The sequence below is a fragment of the Coffea eugenioides genome, chromosome 3 (assembly GCF_003713205.1).
Source record: "Coffea eugenioides isolate CCC68of chromosome 3, Ceug_1.0, whole genome shotgun sequence".
Lineage (NCBI taxonomy): Eukaryota > Viridiplantae > Streptophyta > Magnoliopsida > Gentianales > Rubiaceae > Coffea > Coffea eugenioides.
This window is the reverse complement of record NC_040037.1, coordinates 24,530,669-24,558,376: the sequence shown is the minus strand read 5'-3', so window position 1 is coordinate 24,558,376 and position 27,708 is coordinate 24,530,669. Positions and strand designations below refer to the sequence as shown.

Here is a 27,708-nt window from a genome sequence, read left to right as displayed (position 1 = left end):
AAAACCGGTTCAATCCGGTTTCGACGGTTGAACCGGTTTTTGATCGGTTTTCGAACATGTTCAACCCTAACATAGAATCGGACCAGTGCATGGCCGGTTCGCGGTTCAAACGTGCGAACCCGGCCGGTCCGGTCCGATTTTCAAAAACATTGTTATACGTATGTAAAGATGTCCGGACCGACCTGATACCGAAGATGCACCCAATAAAACCCGGTGCTAATAGTACTTCTTCAATCTGCACATCCTGGAAAATTTCCATAATCAGAAGCTACAATTTCTTCTTCAGAGAATGGGGTGCGTTGCGGCTTTCCTTTCCCTTCTTCATTTTCTTTTCTTTTTTTCCCCTCGTCCATGTTAATATCGTTTTCTTAAGCCCTTGAAAATTTTGCATTTGCAGAAGCAGACAGCCAGAGGTTCTTTGGGCACAGCGTTCTGATAAAGTTTACTTGACGATTGCTTTGCCAGATGCCAGAGACGTTTCTGTAAAGTGTGAGATTGATGGCCTTTTCAGTTTCTCTGCCGTTGGAGTTGATGGCCAGTCCTTCAGTTTCACTCTCCAACTCTATGCAAACATTGTCCCTGAGGTTTAGTATCAGACTCTCTCTCTCTCTCTCTCTCTATTTTTTTTTTAAGAATTTGAAGTGATTGAATTACTAGACAATTGTTTTTGCACGTATGCTGCAAATCAAGCATCGCCTGTTGAATTACTTTTCCTTTACAACTTTTATGGGAGTGTCAAGTGGTGGTTGCTAGTTGCAATATGGTACAATGTAACTTCCATGGGGCTGCATTTTTTTGGGGTAGATTTAACTTTATGGATTCAGTTTAAGATTTAGCGGGTTACCCCTTTTCCTTTCCTTTCTTTCTTTCTAATGGGTGATTCCTTGCTTTTACTGATTTTTGTTGGCACATAGCTCGTTTGTATGATGATTAAAAGTGCTGTTTTACATCTTTCTTTGTGATATGAGTTATTTGACCCGCTATGTAATATTTTTGGACTTTTACCTTGTATCGTTAGAATTTGTTTTTCATGTCAGATACATTTTATAGTGATTGTGAAGTCCGCAGTTTATATTCGAGGTTAATATCTTGAAGAACCTCAGTGTAACACCATGTAATGCGTCTAATCCAAAGCTGTTTTGTAAGTCATTGGCCAATGATACAATAGTTGAGACTTCAAATTTTTTACCCTTTCGGGCAATACTCTTATAAAAATCTTATCTAAATTTGGCGTATAGAGATGACTATGTGCAACACACTTAATGAGTAGCTTACTATGTTCCGCTAGTCGTGTCTCTTCACGAAATTCTGGACTCTCTGGTATTTTCATATCTTGAAACTGTCTTCTCATTTTACCTGTGAGATTTGACATCACTTCTATTGCAGGGATGTAAAACGAAGATTGGCTTAAGAAACATAATATGTTCAATTCAGAAAGAGAAGAAAGTTTGGTGGAAGAGACTGTTGAAGTCTGAAGAAAAGCCTGCTCCACATCTTAAGGTTGATTGGAACAAGTGGTGTGATGAGGATGATGAAGAGTCAAGTGACTGTAAGTTTTTTACCTGCCTGTTATTGTTATAAAGCTTTTGCATCTTGTGATGATTTCTCATGAACTTTAAGTGATGGATTCTTTTATATCTTTTCTAGTAAATCACATGTTATGGGTTATGTGAATGGAGTGTTGCGTTTTCTTTGCTTTAATGCTCTTAATTTATCTGATGTGTCTACTCCTCATAATAATAAATAGTAAATTAATCCCGTAGAATTTTCTTGCATAATGCGTATCCATCAAGTCATTCTTTGTAATTTGTGAAACAATCTGGTGAAGCATGGTCTTCTATTCTGATGTTCACCTTGTTCAAATGTTGTGTGTTTTCATTGCTCTTGTTCTTCATTTTTTTTCCAACTTTTTCATGGGGAAGAGGTGAGTATTGTACAGTAAGCTTATTGCTTCTCTATTTGATTTTCCAGCTTGTTGTACAGTAAGCGTATTGTACAGTAAGCTTTTTTTCTCTATTTGATTTTCCAGCTTGTTTCCTTTTTTTAAGCTGTGTATTAAAATCCACGTTATACTCTTTGTATTTGTTTACTTCCCAGATGTTGAGATACAGTTTTCTGTACTGAATTAGACATTTTAAAAACTAGCCTTTTCTTTCTCTCTATTTCGCTTCAGCTTTTTGTTCTTTTGATTATGCTTCCTAGATTTTTGACCTATTGAATTGCTCCTTGGGTGGCTAACTTTACTGGCAGCAAGTTGTTGTTAAGTAGCTGCTTGTCATTTTCCATCTCGTTTGCACACCATTTTGAGTACTAGTTCAAAGCAAAATGACTTCCCTGATTGCTACTTTCTTAAATCTGCTCTGTTTACTTACATTTCTTGTTCAATTTTCTAATACCTTTTCAACTAGCCATTGTGTCTGCCTACCTCGTTTGGATTGTAAAAGTATTCCTATGTGCTGAAAATTTGAACCATGAAACTCCTGATTTTGTAAGGGGAAAAAAGAAAGGAAAAAGGAGAAAAATAAGATTCTTTTTCCTGCACTTTCAGCTGTATGAACTCTGGGGAGTGGAGATGTTCTCTTTCCTATGTCCCATGGTCTCTTTGAAGAGCACCCACTCTCTCCCTTAAGTTTACTATTATTTTCTTTTTACTGCTTCATTTTCTTACACATTATTCTGTTGTTAACTATCTGAACAAGAGCAATCTAAGGAGTTTTTTTTCTTGTCTTCATTCATTTTTTCCGTGTATGGTTATAAAAAATGTCACTAGTTCATTGTTGAAATAGATAAGAAGTGCCATCATTCCTTGTTATGTGGAAAGTTTTGGAATCTCTTAGTTTAATTGGAGGTGGTCTGTAACTTAATACCTGTAATATTTTGCCAAGTAGTTACAGAGCAAAAACTGGTGAATTTGGGGAGGAATGAGGTTAAAGTTTCTTTTTAAATTCTCAAAAATTTATAGTCAAGATGCTTGGTTGAAGGGTACGAGTATCTAGTTTTTAGTATGCAAACCTGGTAAAAGTGGCTATTGTGTAACTTGAAACAAAAGTCTAGTTCCAGCTTGTAAATGCATGAAAGCATGTCACAAGGAATGAAGGAATATTATTAGGTATTTAGCTTTGAGTAAATGAACTTAGTACCTTTGCACCAAGTTATTGTACTGTTGTCTATTTGGAGGGTGGTCCTGTTGTGGAAAAGCGGCGGTGGCTGGAAAGACGCGTATTTTAAACATGCAGGACGTATTTTAAACATGCAGGAGTTTTCTTGAAGACATTCTAATTGTCACTGAATTAGATATGATTGCTCAGCCAATTTTGCTTTCTGCAAGTTTCAATTTAAAACCTCAAGGTAGAAGTTTGTGTGCCTGGTGAATGAGTAGAGATGCTTGACACCTACAATATCATGGGAATACGTCTGTAGCGACAAGTCTGCTGGCTTTTATTCTGCTTTTCAAACTGAATTTCATTAGTATGCTGCAGAACATGCTACTCGTATCTTTATTATCTTTCTCCTTATCCGTGGGTGAATGACAAGTGATGCTATTCATTTTGTGTGGTTCAAACAATGTTGCTTATATCCCGTAAATAAGTGGTGCCACTCTTTTTCATATTATGTGAAATCTTTCATGGATAATGTTGGATATGTTGTACCTGAAACTCGCTTTACTGTTTTATTTTGAAGAAAAACTTGCCTGCCTTTCACAATGTGTTTGACCAAGAGACGTTGTCAGCACTTCACTGCTGGTGAACTTAAGTTGCTTCAACTAGATGATCTCAAAAACAACATTGGATGTCAAATGTCAATTTGATAGAGTAGGAACTGTGTCATTGGTCTTGCCATGAATTTTATCACATTTGTATGGAATATCCAAATATTTGGGGAATAAGTGCCGCAATATGGCTTCTAATTTTTTTTTTTTAAAGTTAGTTATACATATTCTGCTTATAGATTGTTAGCATAAAGGAGATGTACAAGTAGTTTAACGCAGGCCCTATTTATAAACAATCTCCTGAACCCTACCAAAGGCTAGTTATATGTTGCTGCTGATTATGTGGCATTATCTTCCCTGCTTATGTGAAGCTGATGTACATAAGATAGATTTTTTTATCTTATATGCTAATTATGGATTTGAGAACAAGAGTTTAGTTGTTCCTTGGTGACTTTTTTGAGTTGATTCTTGGGGGTTGCCTATTTCGAACTGAAAATCTTATGTTTTCATTGCTGCAGACTTGGGATCTGATGACGACGATGTTGTGGTAGTTGAAACATCCCCCTTATCCTCAAGTACTTTTGGCAGAAGACAAATAGTCATTTGTAATTTACTATAACACTTATTTTGTTGTTATGCAGCATACTGGTGAAGATGGTAGCAGCGATGATGAAGGAATGCTTTGTAAGTTCCCATTTTCCTTTCATAAAATACCTCATGCTGAATAAATTTGCTCATAGACAAAAGCAAGCCTGGAATTTTACATGATTAGAGCCTCCTAATTCTCAAATTTAAATGCAAGTAGTGCTTTTGCCGCACTCTATCTCTCTTTTATTGTAAAAGTATCATACTTTTAGTGGGACCTCTTTTTGGGATTTTGCTTGCTAAAGTTGCATAGTTATTGAGTTACATCATAAGTTTGACATAGGCACAGAATTTTGCTCATCTTTTCCCAGTTGAATTTTACGGCATTTGGATATCCTTATAACTGTTATTTTTTTCCCCCAATCTCTCTCTCTCTCTCTGTCTCTCTCTCTTTCTTGCTTTTTTTTTTTTTTGTTACTGAAATCAAATGTTTCAAAGAACTCTGACTATTTTATTTCTGTTGGCATACACATGATAGATGTAGATGTGCCTGTAACTTGGGCTGCAGTTAGAACGTCTAAGCTCCTATAGTAGTATGACTTGCTAAGGATAAGTTTTTAGATGTGTCTACGTGCAAGAATATAAGTTCAGACGAGCACATAGTTTATTGGTCAATTGAATAAGAGGAGCATGTAATGATCAACATCAAACAGCAGATGCCATGTATGGATGAAACACTTGTATATGGAGTAAGAGAATATCTGATAAAAAGGTTTCAAATAGTTTGATTGACAGTTCCTGGTGAATGTTTTTTCCTGAAATAAACTTAAAGAAAATTGTCTTGTGAAATTGTTCGATTACATCTTTAATGAGGACATGAAACACCTAAAGTCTCCTACTTACATGTGAAATTTGACTTTTGCTTCCTGCTTTTGATGTGGGTGAATAATAAATATGCTTATGAGGTGCTCTCGGGGATGAAATGCTCCATATCTGCCAAGCCAAACAAAATCTTGGCCTTGCGCTTGCTCTTAGATGCAATGATGCAGGAGTTCTTATTCTGGGGAGCCTTTACTGGGAAATGGCCAATCACTGTCTGGTGTGATCTATGAATGTTATGCTGAATTTTATGAGCACGAGACTGTTGCTGAGAAATATGCTCCTGATTTTACTTTTCATTAAATACATTTTGAGTCCCTCATTGAGATTTACTCAAATCTTTTGACTGGAGAGTCTACAGAGAAAAAATCTTGGTGCCACCCTCAATGTCATGTCTAATACCTTTAAAAAAAAAAAAAAAGATAGTTCAAACACTGCAGAAGATGCCCTTCTGCAAAGCATGTGGACATCCGCATGCTTGCAGATGGATAGACTTTAAAAGCCATTCATTTTCAAAGAAAGTAGACTACACGCAAACACTTCGTTGATAAAGGACAAACTTAAAATCTAAGCCTCAAATATTAGTGAGCATATACGTGCAAGTGCCATTTTCCTCTCACGTTGTCTACATAGCTTCCCCATTGCACCCTGAAACACATGCATGCTGGATATTTATGCAAGGAAAGAAAAATGGACATGCACTCCCTTAAAGGCATTGTCAGATTGCAAACGTGTAAATACAACTTACCAGCTGGGAAGGTTTACTTCAGGTGAAGGTATTGTATTTGATGAAGCAAGGGGTAGGATTTGATGGTGGTGGATAGAACTGGGAAATGAAGGGGATATATGGAATTGGGTGGGCTTTAGTGCCTAAAAGGAGATACTTGTTGGAGTTGGGGAGATTCAATTTGGGGTTTGAATGGGATCCATATTGGATGCGGAAGAATATTTCTTGGGCTGTCTGGTGGGAGGTGTAGAATGGTTTGCAGCAAGGGCTGAGGATGGATTGGAGGTGGGACTTGTACTTGATTAAGCGGTGGGTATTGGATCTGACAGCTGTATCAAAATGGTTTTGGATGATGCTATGGCCTTGGGGATAGATAATCTCTTTGAACCTTTTTTTATATTGTTCCTTTTCTTAATGATTTTCTGCTACTAATATTGCAAAATCCACTGTGTTACCTGATTTTGCCCATTTCATTTTCCATAGCGGTAGAACCTGTATTCAATTCTGATGGCTTCTTAGCAGTTACTAGGAAACATCTGGATTCTTGTTACGAGTACCCTGTTGTCTATCAGAAGAAACATGATTTGTCCTTTTGTTCCCTTGATAATTTTGTTACTTTTCTTGGTAGTTTTCCCTCTATAGGCTGCAACTGCGTCTGGAGTCTTTCAGTCTTGAAATTTTGTTACTAATCATGCTAATACCTGACCAGATTCTAATCATATTATGTGTAGAATCTGCAACCCTCTTGTCTTGTTTATTATCTGACTCCATCTTGCAGATTTACCAGACTTGGAGAAGGCAAGAGGAAACTGAGAAGACCTTGTCAACCAACATAGATAACAACACAATTTCGGTCTTTCTCAAGTGGAACTCTACTTGAACAGAACACAAGACATAACTATGGCTTGCTCCCAATTCTGCTCTCTGGTCTCTTGGGCTAGTTCTCTCATGCACAGACAAGCTAGTCCTGTTGCCAAACAGTGACTGACTGACGTTAGATTCAGCAGGTAGTATTTATGGAATCATTACAATCCCCAATTGATGTCTAGGGAGGTGGTCTTTTTTTGTTTTTTTTTTTTCCCTCTCTATATTGTGCTGTAACAGTTGTGGATGATATTATTTACCTCTAGGCTGTTTTTCCTATGATGTTTAACCAGAGCTGATAAAGAACTTAGGCTTCACTCATTTTAAACTTTAATGATACTCCACTGGTTCCCAGCTGGTAACGTTTTATGCTGAGGTTACGGTGGAATTAGATGTGTGAACAAACAGAATCAAACTTTAATAGTGCACTATTTGAGCTCAACTTATTTGAAAATAATGCCTCTTGAGCTCTATGAGTCCCCAAAAATAGGCCCTGAGCTCAATGCTACTCCTAAGGAGCTTGAATTTGGCACGTGTATGCTTGAGCTGAAAATGTCCATCTCAAGCTCGAGCCTATGAAGCCAACTCTGGAGCTCAATGTTGCTCACAAAGACCTCTTTTAAGTCTTGGTGGAAGTAGGAGGTCAAGGGTTTAATCCATGCTTCCCATCAGCCCCTATTTGTGGCTTTTCCCTTTCTTTCCCTTAAATTAGGCTAGAATAGATTATACAAACTGTGATCGTTGTTGGAAAAAAAAAATGCTCGAGCCTAAGAAGATTGAAGAAATGCGAGATCATTTGTTTTAGGGATATCATCAAACACATTTTCTACTCAGCCAAACTAAAAAAATTAATCTCAAGCTTGAGTCATAAAGATTGAAGATATGCAAATTCATTGAAAGGTTTCATTGATCTTCTACCTGATTTGTTCAGAGGTACAACCAAAATATTTCAAATAATGCTAGTGAACACAAAAAATATGATATATATAAAAGTGAACATGAAACAATTGTAAAGTTGGCATCAATTATGATCTTTTTTCGGGCAACAAGGTTGGAGAAGGAGATGATTTGGACGTTTATGGAGAAATCCAAGTAGGACAAATTGGCGTCTAGGAGTGTGCTCCCAATCTAGATGGCTGCAGAGATTTTGGTCAATGGGGACAAAATATGAGGAGGGGGCAACCAGAGGTGGTAAAGGCCCCTGTTAAGGGCTGAGGGCAGAAGTAGAAACTTGGAACAAGGCTGCTTTGATAGGGCTGGTGAAGCATTTCTCGTGTTCTAGATCTACCATTGGTGCAATGGGTTTCTACAGATGTGCCATTGCTGCAATGTTACGGTATGGAAATCGGGAGTTTGTAAGGATTTTGTTTAACATTTTTTACCTTTTAAATTTTTACTTTACAAGCTTTATTGCCTTTTACATAAATAGGGTGACACAAAAATTGCACACATGCTATTCAAGTCTAGAGAAGCAAAAAGATCTAATTTATTCAAGAGGCAAAGACATTTTAATAATATCACAAACATACAGGTTCAAAGAGGTCAATGAGCTCTGGAGCCGAATACAGGCATTCAGGATTAGCTTTAGCTCGACGTATCCGAGATTAGCTCTAGCTCGATGTATTCAAATCAGCCGTAAGCTCAATGTATTAGACCATTGAACTAGAGTTGACCTTTGGCCAAACTGGTCACTGCCGGCAGCTTGAATTGACAGCCCTATTAATCTTCGCCTATAAGCTGATTTACATGGTTCTAAGCTGCTTTTTATCATGTGGTTAATGCCCTGTCTATGTTCAAAACATAAAGAATCAATTGATTGCTCAACTATACCTTAGAGTAAATGAAATTGATGGGAAATATTTTGGCTTAGGCAAATTTTGCTGGTAGTTTAGGCAACAGTTATCAAGCGTTTTGCTTTTGGTATTACAACGATCAATAATTCTTGTGAACAGCATTACAACTATTTAATATTTCGAGTGATCATTGGCAGAGTTGTGGTTGCTATACTAAAGCATTTGCTGCTATTACTTTCCTCCAAACAGAATGCACTAGAATAATGTAACACCTACTCGGTTTTGGGAAGAATTAGAGACATCCTTTCCCCCTACCCGCCCAATCTCAGAACCACTGGGACTACAGGATGAATGCTACATTAGCACTTGCACAGAGAGAGAGAGAGAGAGAGAGAGAGAGAGATTTTATTCAGCATATTTACAGCCTCATCAAATTTGCTGCTTGTTCAGTCGCAATCTTGATTAGGAAAGCTGAAGAGCAATGGTCACCAACTTGAACATAGCATGACAGAGTTAACTAATGTCAGCCAAAAGGAACTAATTAAGAAGAATGAAAACAAGAATGCAAACAAAGAGAATGTAAAGCAAGTAATGGACCCGTTACTGAACCTGATTATTCACCTTCCCATATCATGTTGAACATTCTGTAGCTTTGTCTGTAACTTCAACTGGGGGAACTGGAATAGATTCCCACCATTCCTTTAGTCTTCGATTACCTTGATCACTTTGTATATGCTTTGTCAGCTTTGAGCTGATTAAGAAGCTGTAGATTGTCAAAGTGATAAGGATATATTTGAAGGGAAGCACTGCAAGTACAATGGCGGTTCCGGCTAATACTATCATCACCATATCCGTGTGCTGTAATTATAAGGAATAAAAATACATTAATGAACTAGTAGTACAGAATCAGATAAATAAAACCTAGAAACAGATTCAAAATTATAACACTTCCAATTAAGAGGAAATGTGCTATGGCTAAGACATCTAAAATTGCACATGCACGTTCCAGCCACAGCAACAAAATAACTACAACACGTATATTGTTGTAAATGCGGAAATCTTTATTTTCTCCTTCTTCCCCTCTTTTTTTTTTCTTTAAAGTTTTCTGTGTCAGTGGGGTGCACATTTTCTTTTTTGTTTTGGTAGTATGATTTACTCCATTTGGTCCTTTGGGAGCCGTAGCCCCCAGCTATTTGAAATATCCAACTACCAAGCTACAATACCTATGGCAAGAAATGTTTCCCAGCATTTATCGGTCTCTGCTAAATTTTTCTGAAGAGACGAGAACTCACCTTAGGAGATCTTGCAGTTAGTATTGTGTAAAGCTTTAGAATTGCTATATTCATCTGCTGCATCACCTCATGTACAGTTCGCAGTCCCTGTTGTGCTGATACAATGTTTTCCATTGTGGATTGGTCAGATGCAGTGCAAATCACAATTTTCTCATAGTTGCTTGGAATCCTCCTCCGATGCCTTATTAAGAACATACCGGCCACCATCCACAATAAGAATGCTGCTAGTGCCTTTCCTACCCACTCTCTGCATTGTAAAATGGTTGGAGTCAAATGATGGGAATGACCACATGGAATTAGATTTGTTGGTTTCAAAATGATAAAGTGAGGAAAGATCTGAGGAACTCACTTGTAAATTACTAGTACCACCAAGACAATGAGAACAATGTTAGCTGCAGGTCTTTCCCATGTAACGATCCCTTGAAACCAAGGGAGCATCTTTTTAAGTGGCGTGAGAAGTCCCTGCCAAAAAAAAAAAGCACCATTTTGAATATTTCAATTGATGAACTTGAAGAATCACTGGGAAATTGCATTTTAAGATGTGTACTTGTTGAATTTGGTGCCATCCATTCATAATGTTAGTTGGAATCTCCTGGGACATTTTATTTAGATAATTTGATCAACTAACCTCTGTAATATCAAAGGAAATGCAGATATCTAGGTGATAAGTTAGATACAAGGGAATGCTATTACTAAGAGATGTGCTGAGCAGTTTATTTTAATACGCTACCCACATTTGCTCCTCATATTGCACAAAAATGTTTCCATTTCTTTTGATCACACAACACCACAATATTTCCAAGTTGCCTATAAAGCTTTTCTATGTGGAATTATTAGCAGATTTGGAAAATTTTCCCTATAAATTCACTGGTCTCCCCTGTATCTGCTAATTAGGCATTCTGCTTCCAAGATAGAAAGCACTCTCATGTAAATCAAGAAGGATACAATCCTCTTTTTACTTACCAGAAGAACCTGAGCAGTAGAGCTGACCCCTTCCTCTTTCAATTCCTCTACAGTTGCTCTGGCCATGTCCATATCTCTTGCTTCCTCTCTTGCTTGATTTATAGTGCTCTCCAACGAGGATAGTTTTTCAGTTTGCACAGTTTCACTTATTTCGTTCATGTCCGGACAAGGAACACATGGTTGGGATACATTCAAGTTCCTAAGGATAGTGCTACCACTGCATGGATGCTCAGTATTTAACTTCTTCAGACTTGCAGCAAGCTCTTGTAGGACATAATCTCCCTTTGGCAATTCCTCGCACAAGGTAAAGATTAAGAAGTTTTTGGGAATTGGTGGTGACATTCTAAGCAATTCTCTCGCAGCATGGAGCCTTATAATCCCCAATATGCTCCTTGCATGCATCTCCCATGCTTCTACATATGATTCCACATTGAACTTCTGCAGAAAGTGATGCAATGACATAACCTCCTTCACTAGGGCAAGCCAATGATCACGTCTAGTTGAGCTTGTCATCTCTGGAAACTCTAGGATTATGCTCTCTTCCCTGCAGATTCATGAAGTTACTGAATACTGAACAATGTCTACTGCAAAATTGGTATTTGAAGTTCATTTTATGGTTAAGCAACCAGCAGTCATCTGTAACTTCATGAATTTTAATTTCATATGAATGAATAAATGAATAGGTCAATTATTCTGTTGAGCAGCCGATACGACATCTATCCAAAAAATAGACTAATGTTTCACTAACTAAAAGGCCCCTGGTTTCCACAAGCCTCCATTTTATAGAGGTTTTACAAAAAACTTGAAGCAGCTCCTACTGAATACCTACACCTCCCCCAATATCCTCTTTTTAGAGGTTTCCAGAAAACTAGAAGCAGTTGCTACTGAATTTACCATTCCCACACCTTCCTTCTCCCAGACCAGAATCTCAACTAAGCCATATGCACAGATATATTATATGAGAAAAGCTTAATCAAGAATATGGAAGTTACACAATATTTATACTCACAACTCTGAGGACTCATATAATATAGCCTTGTCAAACAGAGGAGCACCCCATGGACCAGTGGCTGTTGGTTTTATGCTTTGATTCATGTTCTTGGAAAGATCAATTTTAAGTGCATCTTCATAAGTCATGACTCCAGATGCCTCAAAGTAGAGGGCATAGTTTGTCAGCATCAGCCTCCCTGCAAAGTACAAGAAACCATTAAACAAAGCAATCATAATGTCAGTGAGAAAAGGGTCATAAACATATTTAAAACAAACCAGGCCAACTTGTGCCTCCAATGTGGCGCACTACTCTGTGTGTGCTTGCAGTTCCCTCAACATGCAATATAAACTCATCGTCTGCCAGCTCCACGCCTACTGGTGTTGCTTGATTTTGCAAGTGCTTTATGCATCTAGGAAAGTATTTAAGTGATGATGGGAAGATAAGTTGTTGAAATAAGAACACAGGAAAATGTATATTTGAGAGAGAGATGCCAATGAAACTAGTAATAAATTGCAAGAAATTAAATAGAAGGGATTATACATTTTAACTATGAATAGTCCCGTGCTAGATGTCCTGAAGACTCCAAAATGGCAAGTCATAGTGTGCAGGGATATATTTCAGAGCAAGTCCAATGCAAGTTATTTTTCCATATCGGGGACCAAAAAGTTTAACCAAAAAGGGGCATCACTAAATTGAATGTAACAGAGATGCAAGGACATCACACTGCAGTATATACTTAGTGAGGTATCAGTTAATGGTATAGGCTTTACTTGCATGCCGTTCAGAAGTTTGATTGCAGATTAAGGACAGTCCTGATTAACTGCATTTCATCCAGAAACTAACGGTTGAGTCCAATATGTTCACTAACCATGTCCAGCTAAGCCCAAACATAAATTACCAGAAAATCAACATATATGTTTAATAATCAGAAAATTAACACCTCTTTGTGCATCTAAAGAATCTTCCTTGTAAAAATCTGATTTACACAAAATATGGTCAATAATCTATGTAATAGCAGAGAAGTTGTTACAAGAATGATTACTTGTCAATTTCTTTTATGAATTTATCATAAGCAGGAAAATGAAGTTCATATCCTGTAGAGGCAGTAAGAGTCTCAAAGGTAAATCTCGCATTTACAACATCAGCGACAAGAGGAACAAGTGCTGCAAGCCACACAAAGGCATCTTCACCAGCACTTGCTGTGTGATCAACCTGTCAACAAACATAGCTGTCAATTACAACAAATGAAATAAATTAGAATCATTAACCAACAAATGTCGGCAACTTTTAGCCTAACTGGGGATACAAAATGGACTTTTTATTTCCATCAAAGCACCACTTTCTCATTAATATTCTGACTTAATGTATCAGGAACTATAGTTTCAAGAACTACTGTTGTTTTACTGAACTTCCACAATCTGCAATAAAAAGACAGGAACCAGAGATCACTTACAAGAAGTGGCATAATATCTGAATAGAAAAGGGATGTTTCATCTTGTTCTGGATTAGTTTTTGCATACACTTTCCTGTCCTGTCTTTCTTTGGCCACACACTCCTGTAAAATAAAATCACATGAAGATCAGGTACATAGATGTGTAAGCAACAGCATACCTCCCATATTTAGAAATGGAAGTTTTAAATATTTAATTCAAGACATTGTTGTTTGGTAATACAATTCGAAATTTTATAATACCGTCATTTTGTTATGAAGAAGTTGAATTGCAATCAAATGTTCCATAAAAGCTTTACTGCATGAACAGAAGCAAAATTTTGTGTTTGAAGATTAATTTGTGACATGAAAGATCATTTATTGTTTACTTGGGTTTAAACCAAAAAAAAAAAAAAAGAGAAGACTTAATAAAAATCTTTTTCTTTTTCAAGACTTAGTTATGTCTTGGAAAGTAGAAGAAGATTTCAAAGAGGATTGGTTGACGTGAGATTGCAGCATTAGTTTTGATACTCTATCTTCTATATCTGTCATTTTCATTCCCTCTGTTCTGCTCCAAACAAACTCTTCCATCTTGGTGATCCTCATAAGAAGATTACCAGATATCACATTCTCCATGATTGAATCAAACAAAAAGACTTCACCATCAGTTAATAACTAATCCTGGAGATAGGACCGGACACAGATGGTTATGAGTTGGAGACCTGAACATGATGAATTTATCTGCTTTGTGAAATAACTTGTAAATCTCTTATATGAATCACAACTTCCAGTTGTTAAAATATACAAAAGTAATTTTTCTTAGCAATTCTGATATCCACCAGCAAATCTAAACTCATATTTCTCATGTGCATTTATGAAGACATAGTTCTAATTGTCCTCAGTGTAAGACGTCAACTTAGTTTCACATCCAACATCTCAAACATGTCATTTTTTAAATGAGAGTTGATAGATATCTAATATTTTTCAGAAACACACTTTGTGATTGAAACTCTATCCTACTTAATTAAAATGAGTTCAAGCATGGACATTCCAGCTAATTAGGTTTTTAAGCACATAGAGGATGGTTGTATCTGAATGCAAAGAAAAGACACCCACCATGTATGACTCTTCATCGGTTGAGTTTGGCATCTCCCAAGCAAGCATCATATCAAATGTGAACCGACTAAAGGAGCCATCACTAACTCTTTCATGCATACTATTGCACAAGTTTTTAAGCGCTTTTGAGCAGCAATACTCCACCAGTTTCCTTGAATATCCATGCAATATTGGATCCAATCCTGACTCAAATTCTTTTATCAATGCATCAACTGAAGTGTCCAGCTCTCTGAAATTATTTATATGCTTGTAAGTCCTTTTTATGTCAGCTTTGTGTGGAACTCATAGTTCCTCAAGTCTAACTCGAGTAAATGTTTCATTCAAAAAGAACTATAGGCAACCAAAGGAGAATGCACTCCACATACGTTTGTGTACTTTATGTTAAAGGAAAGCAAAGTGTCGGTTTAAAATTTGCAAATTTTGCAAAGCAATCTTCCCTTTCCAAAGGAGCTACAATATTGAGCCTATTACTAGAGCTATCAAACAGGAAACACTCTCATTCCTGCATATGCTATACAAATGGTAAAGAATTCTCAGGAGAAACTAAAAAATTGGGTAAGAGTAAAGGATTAAAGTGAGGAATAAGATATGACACATGGGATATTGGATAGGTGTGACAAAAAAACTGTAACAATATTCGTGCATCTTACATAATAATTTAGATTGGTAAACTAATAGATGCATTTGTGTCTGGATAAAATTTTTTTTTTATGTTTTAAAATGAAGTTCTTTGAAAACATCTCTTCTTCCATTTCTATGGAATTTTTGGATAGTACTAGCAAGTTCAAAAGAGGTTTCATATGCCTCTTTACCCTACTCAAGTTCAATATGAACATAAAACCAAGTTTGTACAATTTCTTGCTGCATCGTTCTGATTTCACAGAATCAAGCACGATGTTGATGAAATAAAATCCTTAATCTAGCGCACTAAACCATAGACAGGTGCAAAGAAAAGGCTGTGAATGGTTTCCAACAGTTTGAATAACCCCTCCAATGAGACAGCCATATCTGATATCTGAGATAGTTATAATGTATCCATTATATTCAAATAGCCGATTTATTAACTAAGACTCCATGACAACTAGAAATCCTATTGTCCTGCCCTTTGCTACACTTCCAGACCAAAACTAAGTAAATCATCACAATGGATAGAAACAAAAAGATAACTGCTACGAAAATATATTATATTAGAAACCAATTAGTGCAAAGAAAAAATGGTAATATCAGTACTCAAGAAACAAGTTCATCTAGCAGTGTCAAAGAATTAATTGGACTCATCCTTCATTGCTACAAAATGAAAGAGTCTACTATCCCTGCATATTATTTCTCAGCCACTCAAGAAAGCAATCACTTGGTATACTTTTGTTCTTATTCTTGAGCATACTTAAAAAAAAAATAAAAATTCCCTAACCATTTGGGCAATGGCAACCCTTTTTTTATTACAAAAAAAAAAAGCATATTACAGGGACATCCTAATTTCCATGTAGAAACAAAAAGAAATTTATATTATTTTCTAAATGTAAAATGAAAATCATATGAAAAATAGCCAATCTTCTAACATAACAAACAAGAGATCACAGAGGGAGAGAGACAGAGGAAGAGATATACTGGGCACAGCGAAGAATGACATCGTTGACAATGGAAGAGAGATGCTTCTTCTCCATAGTCTTGCAGAGGCTTTTCACTTTCTCCTCTTATATATACCAGATAAAGGGACGAGAGATACTTGTCATTGGTGTTCGGTTTCTCTGTATTTGGAGATTAAACTGAAGGCGTATACATTGACGTGAAGCAAGCGAGAGGTGAGCTGAGGGCTGCACTACTGACGAAAGTGTTTTGCCTCCAGTGAGACACTTGGCAACCATGCAACACTTGTTGGCATTTGGCATCTGTAGCTTAGACTCGGCTTTAGTCTAACGTCGGGAATTCGGACCCTGTGCTTTCATACATTTTTTCTTTATTTTTGGTAACCTCCCCACAATTGTTAAACGAGTCTATAGTAGCAAGGCATGCATATGCCTTCGATGGCTAATCACATAATCTATATTATTGGCTAAGTGAGTCGTGTTTATCCTACTATATACTCCTTTCATCCCAATATTAGAGTTGTTTTTTGAAATCCAACTTTTTATGGAGGCATGATAATCATTATATGTAAATAAGGTAGCATTGATAAATTTACATATGTATCATTTGAATTCAAAATATTCTCTTGATATATGTGTATTGAAATTTTAAAAAGTTATTTTTTTAAATGGCAAGATTGGAAAGCACATATAAAATTTAAAATGATAACCCTTATTTTGGGACATCAATAAAATGAAAATATGACAATAACAATGAAGCGGAGGGAGTACATTTTTTTAATGGATAATTCTTTAAAATCAATGATTCAAGAAATATGCACACACACGCTACTCAACTCAACAGTACATCTTCAAAAAAAATGAAAAAAAAAAGCACAAAAGGGAATTCGCTGTGAAGTAAAGGTTATTAAGATTGTAGAAAGCTAGCACTATCCCACAATTAAACAAAACATCCTCAAGTTAACATCCACCAGTTAGCATGTACTATTATAGTATGCAAAATGAAAGGTAATCAAAACAAAGTACCATACATATGTTGGAATATGAAACCGGCTTGTGATGTTGGAAATTTTTTTTTTTTAAATTGAAGATGGCAGTCCTGGAAAACTGGGATAAGTAGAATAGGGAAGCAGCAGTTGCCTAAATTTGGGGATATGGAAGTTAAGATGGTCACATAGTAATTGCCTAAACATGGGGTGTAGAAGTTGAGATTTTTGCACAGTGCTCTATCATGCAGGGACAAAATAGGAAAAACAAATAATAACCAGATTTTTTAACGCCAAACCTTGCACTCGGCATTATATATAAAAGGGTATATAAAAGCAAGTTTTTCAATTACATCATGTCCATCTATTATGTGGCATAACTAATCGAACAGGATTAATGGGATCTAATTGGGTTAATTTTTTTGAATCTAGCCAATCAAAAGCAATCTCTCTTTTGAAAACTTTATCTTCCAAAAAAAAACTTTCATCAGTCCATTAAATTTTGCTTTTTAAGAGTCAATATGGCAGGTGCCTTGATGTGGATAAAGTTACTATAATTTATGAATTTTAGTATTTAAAAAGTGATATTTTTAATTTTGGAAACTTATGCCTTAATGTGGAAAAAGTTACCACAATTTATGAATTTTAGCATTTAAGAGTTGATATGTTTAATTTTGAAAAACTTAAGTAAGAAAAGAATTTTATAGATGAAAAAGAAAGACCATTTCAAATAAACTAACAAGTTGGTGGAGTGAAGGTTCTATGGCTATTTGTGCTTCAAATTCTTCTCTTCCTTTTTCTTTTCCTTTTTTTGTTTAGTTATCATCTTTTTTTCCAACGTAAGTTCAAAAATCTAATAATTCTTTTTTTTTTTTGTAAAACTAAGAACAAAAGTGTGGCTAATTTTTTGCTATTTTTTTTCTAAAAGATGTATGATCCTATAACGGTTCCTAAAGTGATTTATTGTTATACCTTTAAAATTTTTTAAACTACAAAGAGATAGTTGGTTCCCAAATTCTAAACCAAACCAAAACAAAACCATAACAACTTTGCCGAAAAAAAGATGGAACTTTTTATCTCCCATAGAACGACAAATTGAAAGGAAAATATAATTTATTTTGGAAGAAGGCATAGAATAATAGATTTGTAAGACTTGTAGAAGTATAAATAATAAATTCAATAAAAATGACAAAACAAGCAAATCATAGATGATATTCTAATTCTCTTCATTAAACAAATCATATGTGCTAAGTTTAATAGGTTTACTTTTAGGAAAAGGGTTAGATATGACATTTATCATGTGAATCCCTTAAAAGTAACTTTCCAAAATATGAAATAGTTAGTCCATTCATTAAACAGGTTGTTTCTTAATGGCATCCATTATTAAATTCCTTCAACAATATAGAGTAATTGAGTTGTTAGTCTTATACAATACGTTACACATCTATTATTTTATAGTAATATCTTGACTCCCCTTTAGTCGATAAATATGGAGTAATTGAATATTAATAATAGAATAAATGTATATAATGACAAAAATATATATTCAATGCATTTATTTGTTTATCTAAATTTTATAAAAAAAATTCTAATAAAAAATATTAAACTTCTCATTGGCAATATCTTGTTTCAAGTTAAATATTTTTTTAAATTTAGAAAGTCTTGATCTAATGGCTATGGTTGAGACTCTAGAAATTAGAGATCTTGGTTCAAATCCCTTATTCCCTCTCCACTTTTTCCCTATTAAAAAATAATTTTTTAAAACACTTAAAGATTTAGATGCAAAAAACTATCATGACCATTCATTAGATAAACAAACGGATAATATGAGGATAATATGAGTGTCACAATCCGTAACTTAAAGTAACTTATGGACACATTCTAACCATAGATTTCTATATATTTTGATGGAAAAAGGGCAACTGATTTGTCCAGTTAAATGTAGGAAAATAGAAAATTTAGTATCTTCTTCTCTCTGCCTATTCTTTTTCCAAACTAGTTTGTCAAATATCTTTTTCTCCTCACTCCCCTTTCTATCCAATAGCACCTACCATTTTAATCTTTCAATGACGAACTTGACTTGTCTCCAATCCAAACATTCTTATTCTTCTTTTTTGAATAGAAGACCAAAAAAAAAAAGAAATAGAAAGAATATTTAATTGAAGATGCCAAAGAAAAATTATAGAGATAATTACAACTAAGGAAGAAATGAAAAAAAAACGCTTGAAAAATAAATCTGGAATAGGGAGGCAGTAGATGGGGGCAAGTAAGGGATGAGGCAGATCAAGCAAGGGTTGAGATGGATAGGGAGCAAAAGAAGAGGGATATTTGAATCATGAATATCTATATGTATTGCAGAGAGGGTTTTTAGCAGAGACCCTGTGAGAACCCTCACTTAAAAACAAAATTTTTCCTAAATCACTTGCCTTGCCTTATGATTAAATCACTTAAAATGTGTCCTTGCATTGTATTCTACTTGCATTATAACATTTCCCTTGTATTGCATTTCATTACCTTTTACTTGAATTAAAACATTTCCTTTACTTGGTATTATTTTATTTCACCACATACTCGATCAATGACCAAATATTCTTTTATTTGTGGTTGGGACTTTATATGATAGTTTAGGGGTGTTAGTAAGACAATGGAAACATTTGGAGAATAGAAACATGATTTGACAAAGATTAGGGAGAGAATGGACAAGATTGAGACAAGTGGTCAAACCTTAGCCATCCAACCTTTGACCAAAGAAATTAGAGAAATTTTAAACCATTCTTGGCTCCATTTTTTCTTTACTTTGGCCGGCCCTCTTAGCTTCCAAGAGAAGGAGAGAAAACTCCATTTTCATGCTTTCTAAACCTAGTTTGATCTTGAGAGAAAAATCAAAAGTGAAGGACTTGAGTTAGTAAGTGAACTACTTCCAACCCTAGTGTGTGATTTTCAAGCTTGAAGCTTTTGGTTTGGTGGTTGTTTTGGATGACTCAAGCTTCTTACAAGAGAGGTATATGATCCTTAATCCTTGGTTTTATGGTGTTATATCAAATATTTAAAGCTTTGAGGGTAAACTAGAAGTTGTATGGATGTTACTTGTGGTTAAATTTCTTGAACTAATTGAGTGGTAGTTGGGTTGGTTGGTTAGCCTACCATGTATTCGATTAATTGTTAAAGCTTTGTTTATGGTTTATTTGATGTATTAACATGTTTTGGATCCTTTTTGAGTTAAGGATAACACTTGGTATGATGTTTAAGTTAGTCTTCATGAAAGGATGAAAGTTGGTGAAACAAGTGAACTAGTGGACTGTTTTCTTTTCCCTTGGCTGACCGGTTTTGGAAGGGGAGGTTTCTCCTTGATTTTATGGTTCATTTGCACCCTAATTAAGCCTAAGAAAAATGGCTAAACATTGGTTAAGTTTATGTGTGAGTTGAGATGGAAATGAAGCAATTAAAGTGGTGGTTTTGGACAACTAGTGGACTGTTTTGGTTGTTGTTGTTGGCTAGACTGTTTTGGTTCGCTTGATCATTATGTGTGTTGCATTTTGAGCTCCAATGGTATTAGATAACATGATCCCCTGTATATGAATTTTAGGAGGTTGAATCGGGATGAATTTGAGCCAAAACAAGTGAAGTTAGCATCAAGAACTAATGTAACTTTGCTAGGGTTTTAGGGCTGATCAGAACCTGAAAATCAGCCAACTTTCCTGAACTAATGGTATTGATAGGAGACTAACTAGAGTGTGAATTTGGTACTGTTAGAAAGCCCTTTGAGTCTAGTTTCCAACGCCGCTAACAGCACCTGATTTTGACCTTCCTACAGTGAGTTATGGCCGTTTTCCCGAGACTGCGGGGGCGTGACTGTTTTACCCGCGAAAAAGACTTTGAGCTTGAATTAAAATTTTCTTTTGCCCAACTTTCTTGCACTTGTCAAACTTGTTTTCTCATGAACTTTTACTACATTTTTGGACCTAACTTGCATGGTGAATTTAGTAGATTTAACCACTCACTTGGTCACCTAATAAACGCACATTTGGGTTGGAAATGAACCTAGATTGTTAACGATTTCACTCGTTGCCCTAGGATTGGCAAACGGAGGTGATTGTAACCAAAGGACTTGACGTTTGATCACTGCATTGCTTGACAGGTGAGTGTTCCACTGCCTGTTAACTGTCTATGTGAAATATCTGAATACTTGAATTACGCCTTTAATTGGTTATGTGCTTACGTGTTTATTTGGAACCTCACTGAGTGTTAGCTCACCTCATTTCTTTTGTTTTCCTTAACAGATCGGGGATGGACTTATGGTCGAAAACTTTTATAGTTTAACTTTTGTCTTGAACTTGTACTTTGGATTGTAATCTTTTGTTTTGAAAACCTTTATTTTGACTCTTGTAAGTGTAAACTGTAAGTTCGACGTATATTATGTAATTTAAGTATGGAGTAGTAAGTTTGACTTTTAGCCTTATATTCTAAATTTGGAAAGTTGGCGTGACGATTATATCTCCCTTAGGGTTTGTACTCCTTTCTTTGGAGATATTCATTAGTTATCTTGAGTTACTAGTTCTTTATTCGACTGAGCCCCGGCGAAATTTGGACAGGCAGTCCGCTCGCCCTAAAGAGAGGTGGGATTGTCACAGACCCTCTCAATGACTTCTAAACTTCTCATTCTTTTTTCTAGATTTTTATATTTATTTTAATACATAAATTCTAATTAAAAACTTTAAAATAGTGAGTTATAATTAATCCTATCACTAGTCAAATTTAAAATTTAAAACTTTTCCACTATCTCCTTCATAAACCGTTTATAGTTGGTTATTTATACTTTAAGTCCTTTTTACTCCTTAATTAAATAAAATATATCTGTCAAGCCAAAATTCTCAAGGATAATTGATTAGTCTCATTTTAAAATTATTCACCCTATTATATCTTTATCACTTTAGGCCCTTTTATTCCTTCATTAAAGAGGATTAATTTATCTAGCCAAATCCTCGAGATAATGTAATTAGTCCTCTTTTTTAGTTATTCACCCAATTATTTCTTTATCGCTTTCCTTCTAGGTACAATTACTCCTATTTTTTAATAATTTATGTTACAATTACTAAATCAATTTTCTTGCAGTCTTCAACTTATTCTTTTTCTTTGTATTCAACAAGCTTAGGACACTTTAATAGGTTTGCTTTTTATAATATTTATAGATTTTGATGTTGGATTTTATTCAGTAGGTTTGTTTTTTTAAAGTTTTAAAATTTGAATGTTAAAATTATACTCTAACATTAAATTGGAGTATGTAAATAACAATTATGACATTTTATTTGCACTTAGAATAAACTCAATATTAATATCGTGCAAGCATCTAGATGACTTTTCATTTAGCACATGTACACCAAAAAGTGCATGTAAAGAAAAATTTATGTATGAATTTTAAATTAATAAATGTGTATCTAGAAGGTTGCTTTTGGTGGTATTTTAGCAAAATTTTGATAAAAAGATTGTATTTCACCAAATTTACATCCGAAGTTTACTTTTTCTCGATGATTGCAATTCTAGCTTTTTATTTGATTAAAAACACTTAAAACTGAGGCATCAACTTGGAAAAATAATTCTAACTTTTTATAAGTCCAAAAACACTTAAAAAGTGAGATGATGAATTCTAAATAGTGAAAGGATTAGAAAGATAGGACTGTAGGGTTAGAGAAGGTAAAAATTAGGGGAGAGTTATTAAATTAGATGATTCATGTGAGTTTGGCAAGTTATAATTAGATTAACCTATATATTCCTACTTAGTAAATGGTTCAAAATAGTCGAGTCATCAATGAATATAGTTTTATGTGAGTTTGGATTATCCAATCACCCATTCACAGCCCACTACTAAATTTTATTTACTTTTTCATCCACATTTTGTTTAGCAACAAAATAGTAAATCATATCAACATATCAAGTTAATAAATCAATTTTTACCTAAAGCAAGAGAAAAAACAAAAAAAAATACTTAGAGTAGCCTAAAATGGTCATCATATTGAGTTTCAAATTTTATCACTTTACGACAATCTAAAAATAATTTAGGTATTAATGCAAACAATCAATTAACATTTACGAAATTTATTAAACTTTTATGAAAGGAATGGAGAAAGTAGGATAAATTTTAAAAAATAAAATAATAGAAATTAAAGAAGAGAAAAAATGATGAATACATCTTTGCAAAATTTAGAATATAATTATTAGAGTAATTTAGATTTACCCACTAATGATTGAGTTTGAATCTACGTCTAATTTAATTAAGTCAAAATAAGTGATCCAAATCTGTCAATTTCATACCCACTAATTAATGGGTTAATTTGGTCACCTATTTGAATCCAATTAAATTACATATGCAAACTCATTCGTTAATAGGTGAGCCAAGTAAATAGGTTACCATTTACATTTATAAATGAATGAAAATAATAGTAGAATAGAAGACAAGTGGGCTGTAAAATTTAGTAAGAGATAGGGTAATCAGGTGGGAGCGAGATAGAGCAAAGAGAAAATAGGATTTGATGAAACGAGAAAGGATTGTCGGGATACAAGAAAATTGGGTAGGAAATGAAGAAACGAAAAAAGGTTATAGGGATGCGAGAAAGTTAGATTCAAAAAGTGAAAAAGATAGCAGTAGAGAATAGGGGGAATATTGAGGAGAGAGGAGGTTGAGAGGTAAAAAAAGTGGCACGAAGGGGAGAATATGAAAGAAATGGATAATAATGTTGTATTTGGCTATATTTCTTCCTCCCTCCTATATAAACCCGTGCAATGCATGGGTCAAAATACTAGTTATTTGACTATTCATAAGGGATGACAAGGGATAATTTTCTGGTAGCGACAGGATTACCTGGGAAAAGAGTGAGTGGGAGGGAGATTGCGAAGTAGCAGATATGGTGATTTTGATAGGGGTTATTTTGATAAATTTGGACCAATTTAAGGATTCTCTAGAAATTAACAAATATCAGTAGTGTGGTAGTAAGCTGATTGCTACAAATGTGTGTAAGTTGGGAACTTACTGCGTCTATGATAGTACCACTGTCCATAAACAAATAGGTTATTCCTTGAAATATATGCATGAATTAAAATCCAGTGTCACATGATATCACAATAAAATTTAGGCACCTCTATAGTCATAATGTACTTGCAGATGGCGGTCTACTAGGTCTAACCAATAATTTTTTGATAGGTGAAGAGACCAGTTTTTTTAAAGCGATTTTCTAACCAATGCCCCATTAATGTGGATAAGAAATCACTTGTTTAATTAATGCATTAATTATTTCATATTTTGGGAAGCTAATTATTAGGGATTCACATTATAACTGGCATAACTAACCTTTACCCTAAAAATAAACATTACAAATATTCTACTGGCACTCAACTTTCTACTACCAAAATACTCTCTCTCTCTCTCTCTCTCTCTCTCTCTCTCTCTCTGTGTCTCTCTCTGGCTCCAAAAATAGCCAAAAATAAAAATGTCTTTCCATCTATGGCAACAAAAATAATGCTTTTAACAAAAGGCTGGCAATACTGCCAGAGCAATAATCTTCTTTCCAGAGCGATATTTATCCAAATGCCAATATTATCTCAACTAGTAAATCCCATGTATTTTCAATGATTTTGTTGGGTCTATTATTCACCAATTATTCATTTTCTTATCTCTCTAATTAATTGAATAGCTTACCTTCTTCTTCCCTCTCTTAAATTCATTTATCTATTATTTTCATAACTTACTGATTTGGTTTTGAGTTTTTACCATTTTTTTCTTATATTGTAATTCTTTTACTCTAAAGCACTCTCATTTTAATTAATTAATTATATATATATATTCTTTGTTAAGTTGATTATGTTTCTAGATTGGACTTTTTAATGAGGTCTTCCTTGTATATCCATTTCCTAGTGATGTTATGGTTCTTGATGAACTTGTTAGAATAGGGTGTAATTGTTGCTGCTCTTTTCTAGGCATAATGTGTTTTACTCTTGTACATATAGTGAATTTTTTTTGGCAACCAATACATTACTACAAATTTTCATCAATTTGCTTGTAACTCCTCTATGTTTCAAGTGCTTCTTACTATAAGTGCTTTACCTACTCTTGGATGGTTTCATCAGTTTTAGTTGAACCTTAAATCTTTGCGGTGCAATGGCTACTTTAGTTGACAAGTTCATATTCATTAGCAAGAGAAGAAAGGGGTTGTTAGGCCACATCTAATCTTCCAAACTAGAGTTATTTTTTCATATTATAAAATTAGAACCTTGGTGGTCTACTATATTCTTTTTTTTTAATTCTTATTTTTTTATGAAAGGCCATGGGAAAACCATGTGATTACTATTGTGATGTCATTCGAACTCAATCTTGTGATATATTCAACATATTTTATTTCTTTGAATTTTGCTTGTTTATTGTACTAGTGTGCGGTTGATCTTCTTGTAAACTTCACTATCTTTCCACTTTTCTAATTATTATATAAATCTTGACTTCAACATGTGTCCATATTTTTCAATAACTTGATTAAAATTACTTTAAATTGTGTTACATTCTATATCCCATGAATATTGAAGGAAAAAGCGTGTGTGTAATTTTTGGATTATTTTCATTTTAAATTGTTAGTTTTTTTAAATAAAACTCTATTTTATTTATTCATAAAAAGATACAACTCATGAGGATCTTAAATAAGGAAATTGCGCCCTATCTGGTGCAACCATTCCCCTAACAAGCGGTGGTAGTTCATGAGAGCGAAAAGAAGAGGAGAGTTGGCTGGTGCTAGCGAGACAAGCAAGGGCATCAACCGTTGAATTAACCTCCTGGTAACCATGGTCAAAATGGAAATGGTGATAGCGAGAGGCTGCCTAGATATGGCGAATAACTTGGTCAATGCGTCACGGACACGCTGCTTGACAAAGGACCACATCTAGTAGAAACTTGGAGTCCATTTCGACCAAAACCTTCATGTAGCCAAGAGTCATACAAACCTGTAATGCCTCGAGTAAAGCCCATGCCTCAGCCTCCAAATTGGCACAGGAGCTGTAAAATGTAGAAAACGTAGTAGCTTTCACATAGTCGAAGTGATCCCAGAGTATTCCACCTCCACTTGATGGTCCAGGATTCCCGAGTGAAGATCCGTTGACGTTTAATTTAAGAAGAGCGTGCGGTGGAGCCTGCTAGGTCAAAAGCTTAAGCATCCTAGGCTTTGTCGGGATAAGAGAGGAGACTACCCCTGCAGCAAGGAGCCTCACATCAGATTCCTGACTGCGGGTCAGAGGCCACGCAATCAAGACCGCTTGAATTTCAGTAAGAATCCGGCGACAGAAGTGGGAGGATGGGAGTACCACACCTTCAAAGACTTGGAGGTTCCATGCCTTCCAGATACCCTAACAAACTATTGACGGTAAAACCTGTATGAGGCAACCCATAATAGAGGAACTTGATGCATTAACCCAAAAGTTCTGCAGCCGAATGAGAATGTTACCATGCCATGTGCTTGGAAGATCCAGTAGCTATTCAAAGAAACCCCAAACTACCTCAGCAAGGGAATAGGCGGAGAAGAGATGGTCCACCATTTCACTGCTTGAGCAAAAGGGATATTTCGAGGGCATATTAAAGCCCAGGCATTCGAGAATTTTTGCCAGCGAGAGAGCATTGTTCAGCAGCCTCCACATTAAAATTGAGATTCACAAAGGAATCTGAGCACTCCAAATATACTGCCAGGAGACCATTGTCGACTTCCTTTGTCGAATAATTTCAAAAGTGGATGAGACAGAAAAATGACCTGAAGCGACTGGACACCACCCCAGCACACCCGTCAAGTCATTGGATAAAAACCCTAGTGTATGGTAGTCTCTTGTGCCCTAGAAATGTGTGGTTGCGATGCGTCAAGGTGCCTCCCCCCATGAAGTCAAAAGTCTAAGATTCTAACTTGCAAATGAGGGAAGTCTAACAAATTGGTAGCAAGAGGCCCCTCGCCCAACCAATTCTCAAACCAAAAAGATGACAATCCATCACGAACAAGAAGGCACGTATTCTCTTCCACTATGTTCCTAGCTCACAGTATCCTCCGCCATACCCAAGAGCCAGAGTGGCGGAAAGTGACTAAAGGCACATGATCTAAATTGTTGGCATATTTTGAAGCCATGAACTGAGCCCAAAAAGAGTTCCTAGTCCAGAATTTCCACCAGAGCTTGCACCTAAAAGCCTGTTAAATATCTTCCAGCCTCCGAAATCCAAGGCCGTTTTCCTCTACCGGATAGCATAATCTGTCCCAAGAAAGCCAATGTCATTTAGGGTCTCCATCTATTGTTCCCCAGAAAAACCTCGACATTAGTTGCTCTAACCTATGCAGAACCTGCTTCGGGGGTTCCTGGGTTAGTAAATTGTGCAATGGTATGGCTACCAGCACATGCTTAATTAAAATCATCCTCCCGCCAATAGTTAAGAGCTTTCCCTTCCATCTAGCGAGACGTTTGTTGAGCTTGTCAATCAAAGGCTGGAATTGTGTCGATTTTACTCTCCCTTTGACAAGTTTGTAGCCCAAGTAGTCAATTGGAGGATGCTTGCTAGCCATACCGGCAAATGACGATATTGACCTTACTTTAACCCTGGAGCACTTAGCAGAGACTGCAAAAAAACTCTTTGCCTTATTCATCTTTTGACCAGACCCTCTCTCATATAGAGTTAGGAAGTCCATCAAACCTTGCAACGATTTCCGGTCAACTCTAGTAAAGATCATAAAGTTATTCGCAAAGCATAGGTGGGAGACCTACAAACAACCGCGTGGCAAACTG

The 27,708-nt window shown here is 35.5% G+C and overlaps 2 protein-coding genes across 2 annotated transcripts; one reads left to right on the top strand and one right to left on the bottom strand.

Moving 5' to 3' along the window:
- Window positions 1–203: 203 nt before the first annotated feature.
- LOC113765180 (co-chaperone protein p23-2) lies at window positions 204–7,133 on the top strand. Its single transcript, XM_027309266.1, has 6 exons — window positions 204–294; window positions 398–584; window positions 1,387–1,549; window positions 4,228–4,256; window positions 4,351–4,393; window positions 6,679–7,133. Exons 1-6 carry the CDS (start codon window positions 290–292, stop codon window positions 6,711–6,713), a joined length of 462 nt encoding a protein of 153 aa, XP_027165067.1. The 5' UTR covers window positions 204–289; the 3' UTR covers window positions 6,714–7,133.
- Window positions 7,134–8,301: 1,168 nt separating this feature from the next.
- LOC113766346 lies at window positions 8,302–27,611 on the bottom strand. The gene is made up of 15 exons (XM_027310548.1): window positions 27,259–27,611; window positions 26,449–26,578; window positions 26,143–26,298; window positions 25,900–26,085; window positions 15,957–16,039; window positions 14,349–14,577; window positions 13,257–13,358; window positions 12,846–13,015; window positions 12,079–12,212; window positions 11,822–11,999; window positions 10,813–11,356; window positions 10,199–10,311; window positions 9,850–10,096; window positions 9,167–9,415; window positions 8,302–9,049 (listed from the first exon to the last, which is right to left on the bottom strand). The coding sequence occupies exons 1-14, from the start codon at window positions 27,609–27,611 to the stop codon at window positions 9,188–9,190; spliced, it is 2,853 nt and encodes a 950-aa protein (XP_027166349.1). The 3' UTR covers window positions 8,302–9,049; window positions 9,167–9,187.
- Window positions 27,612–27,708: the final 97 nt, after the last annotated feature.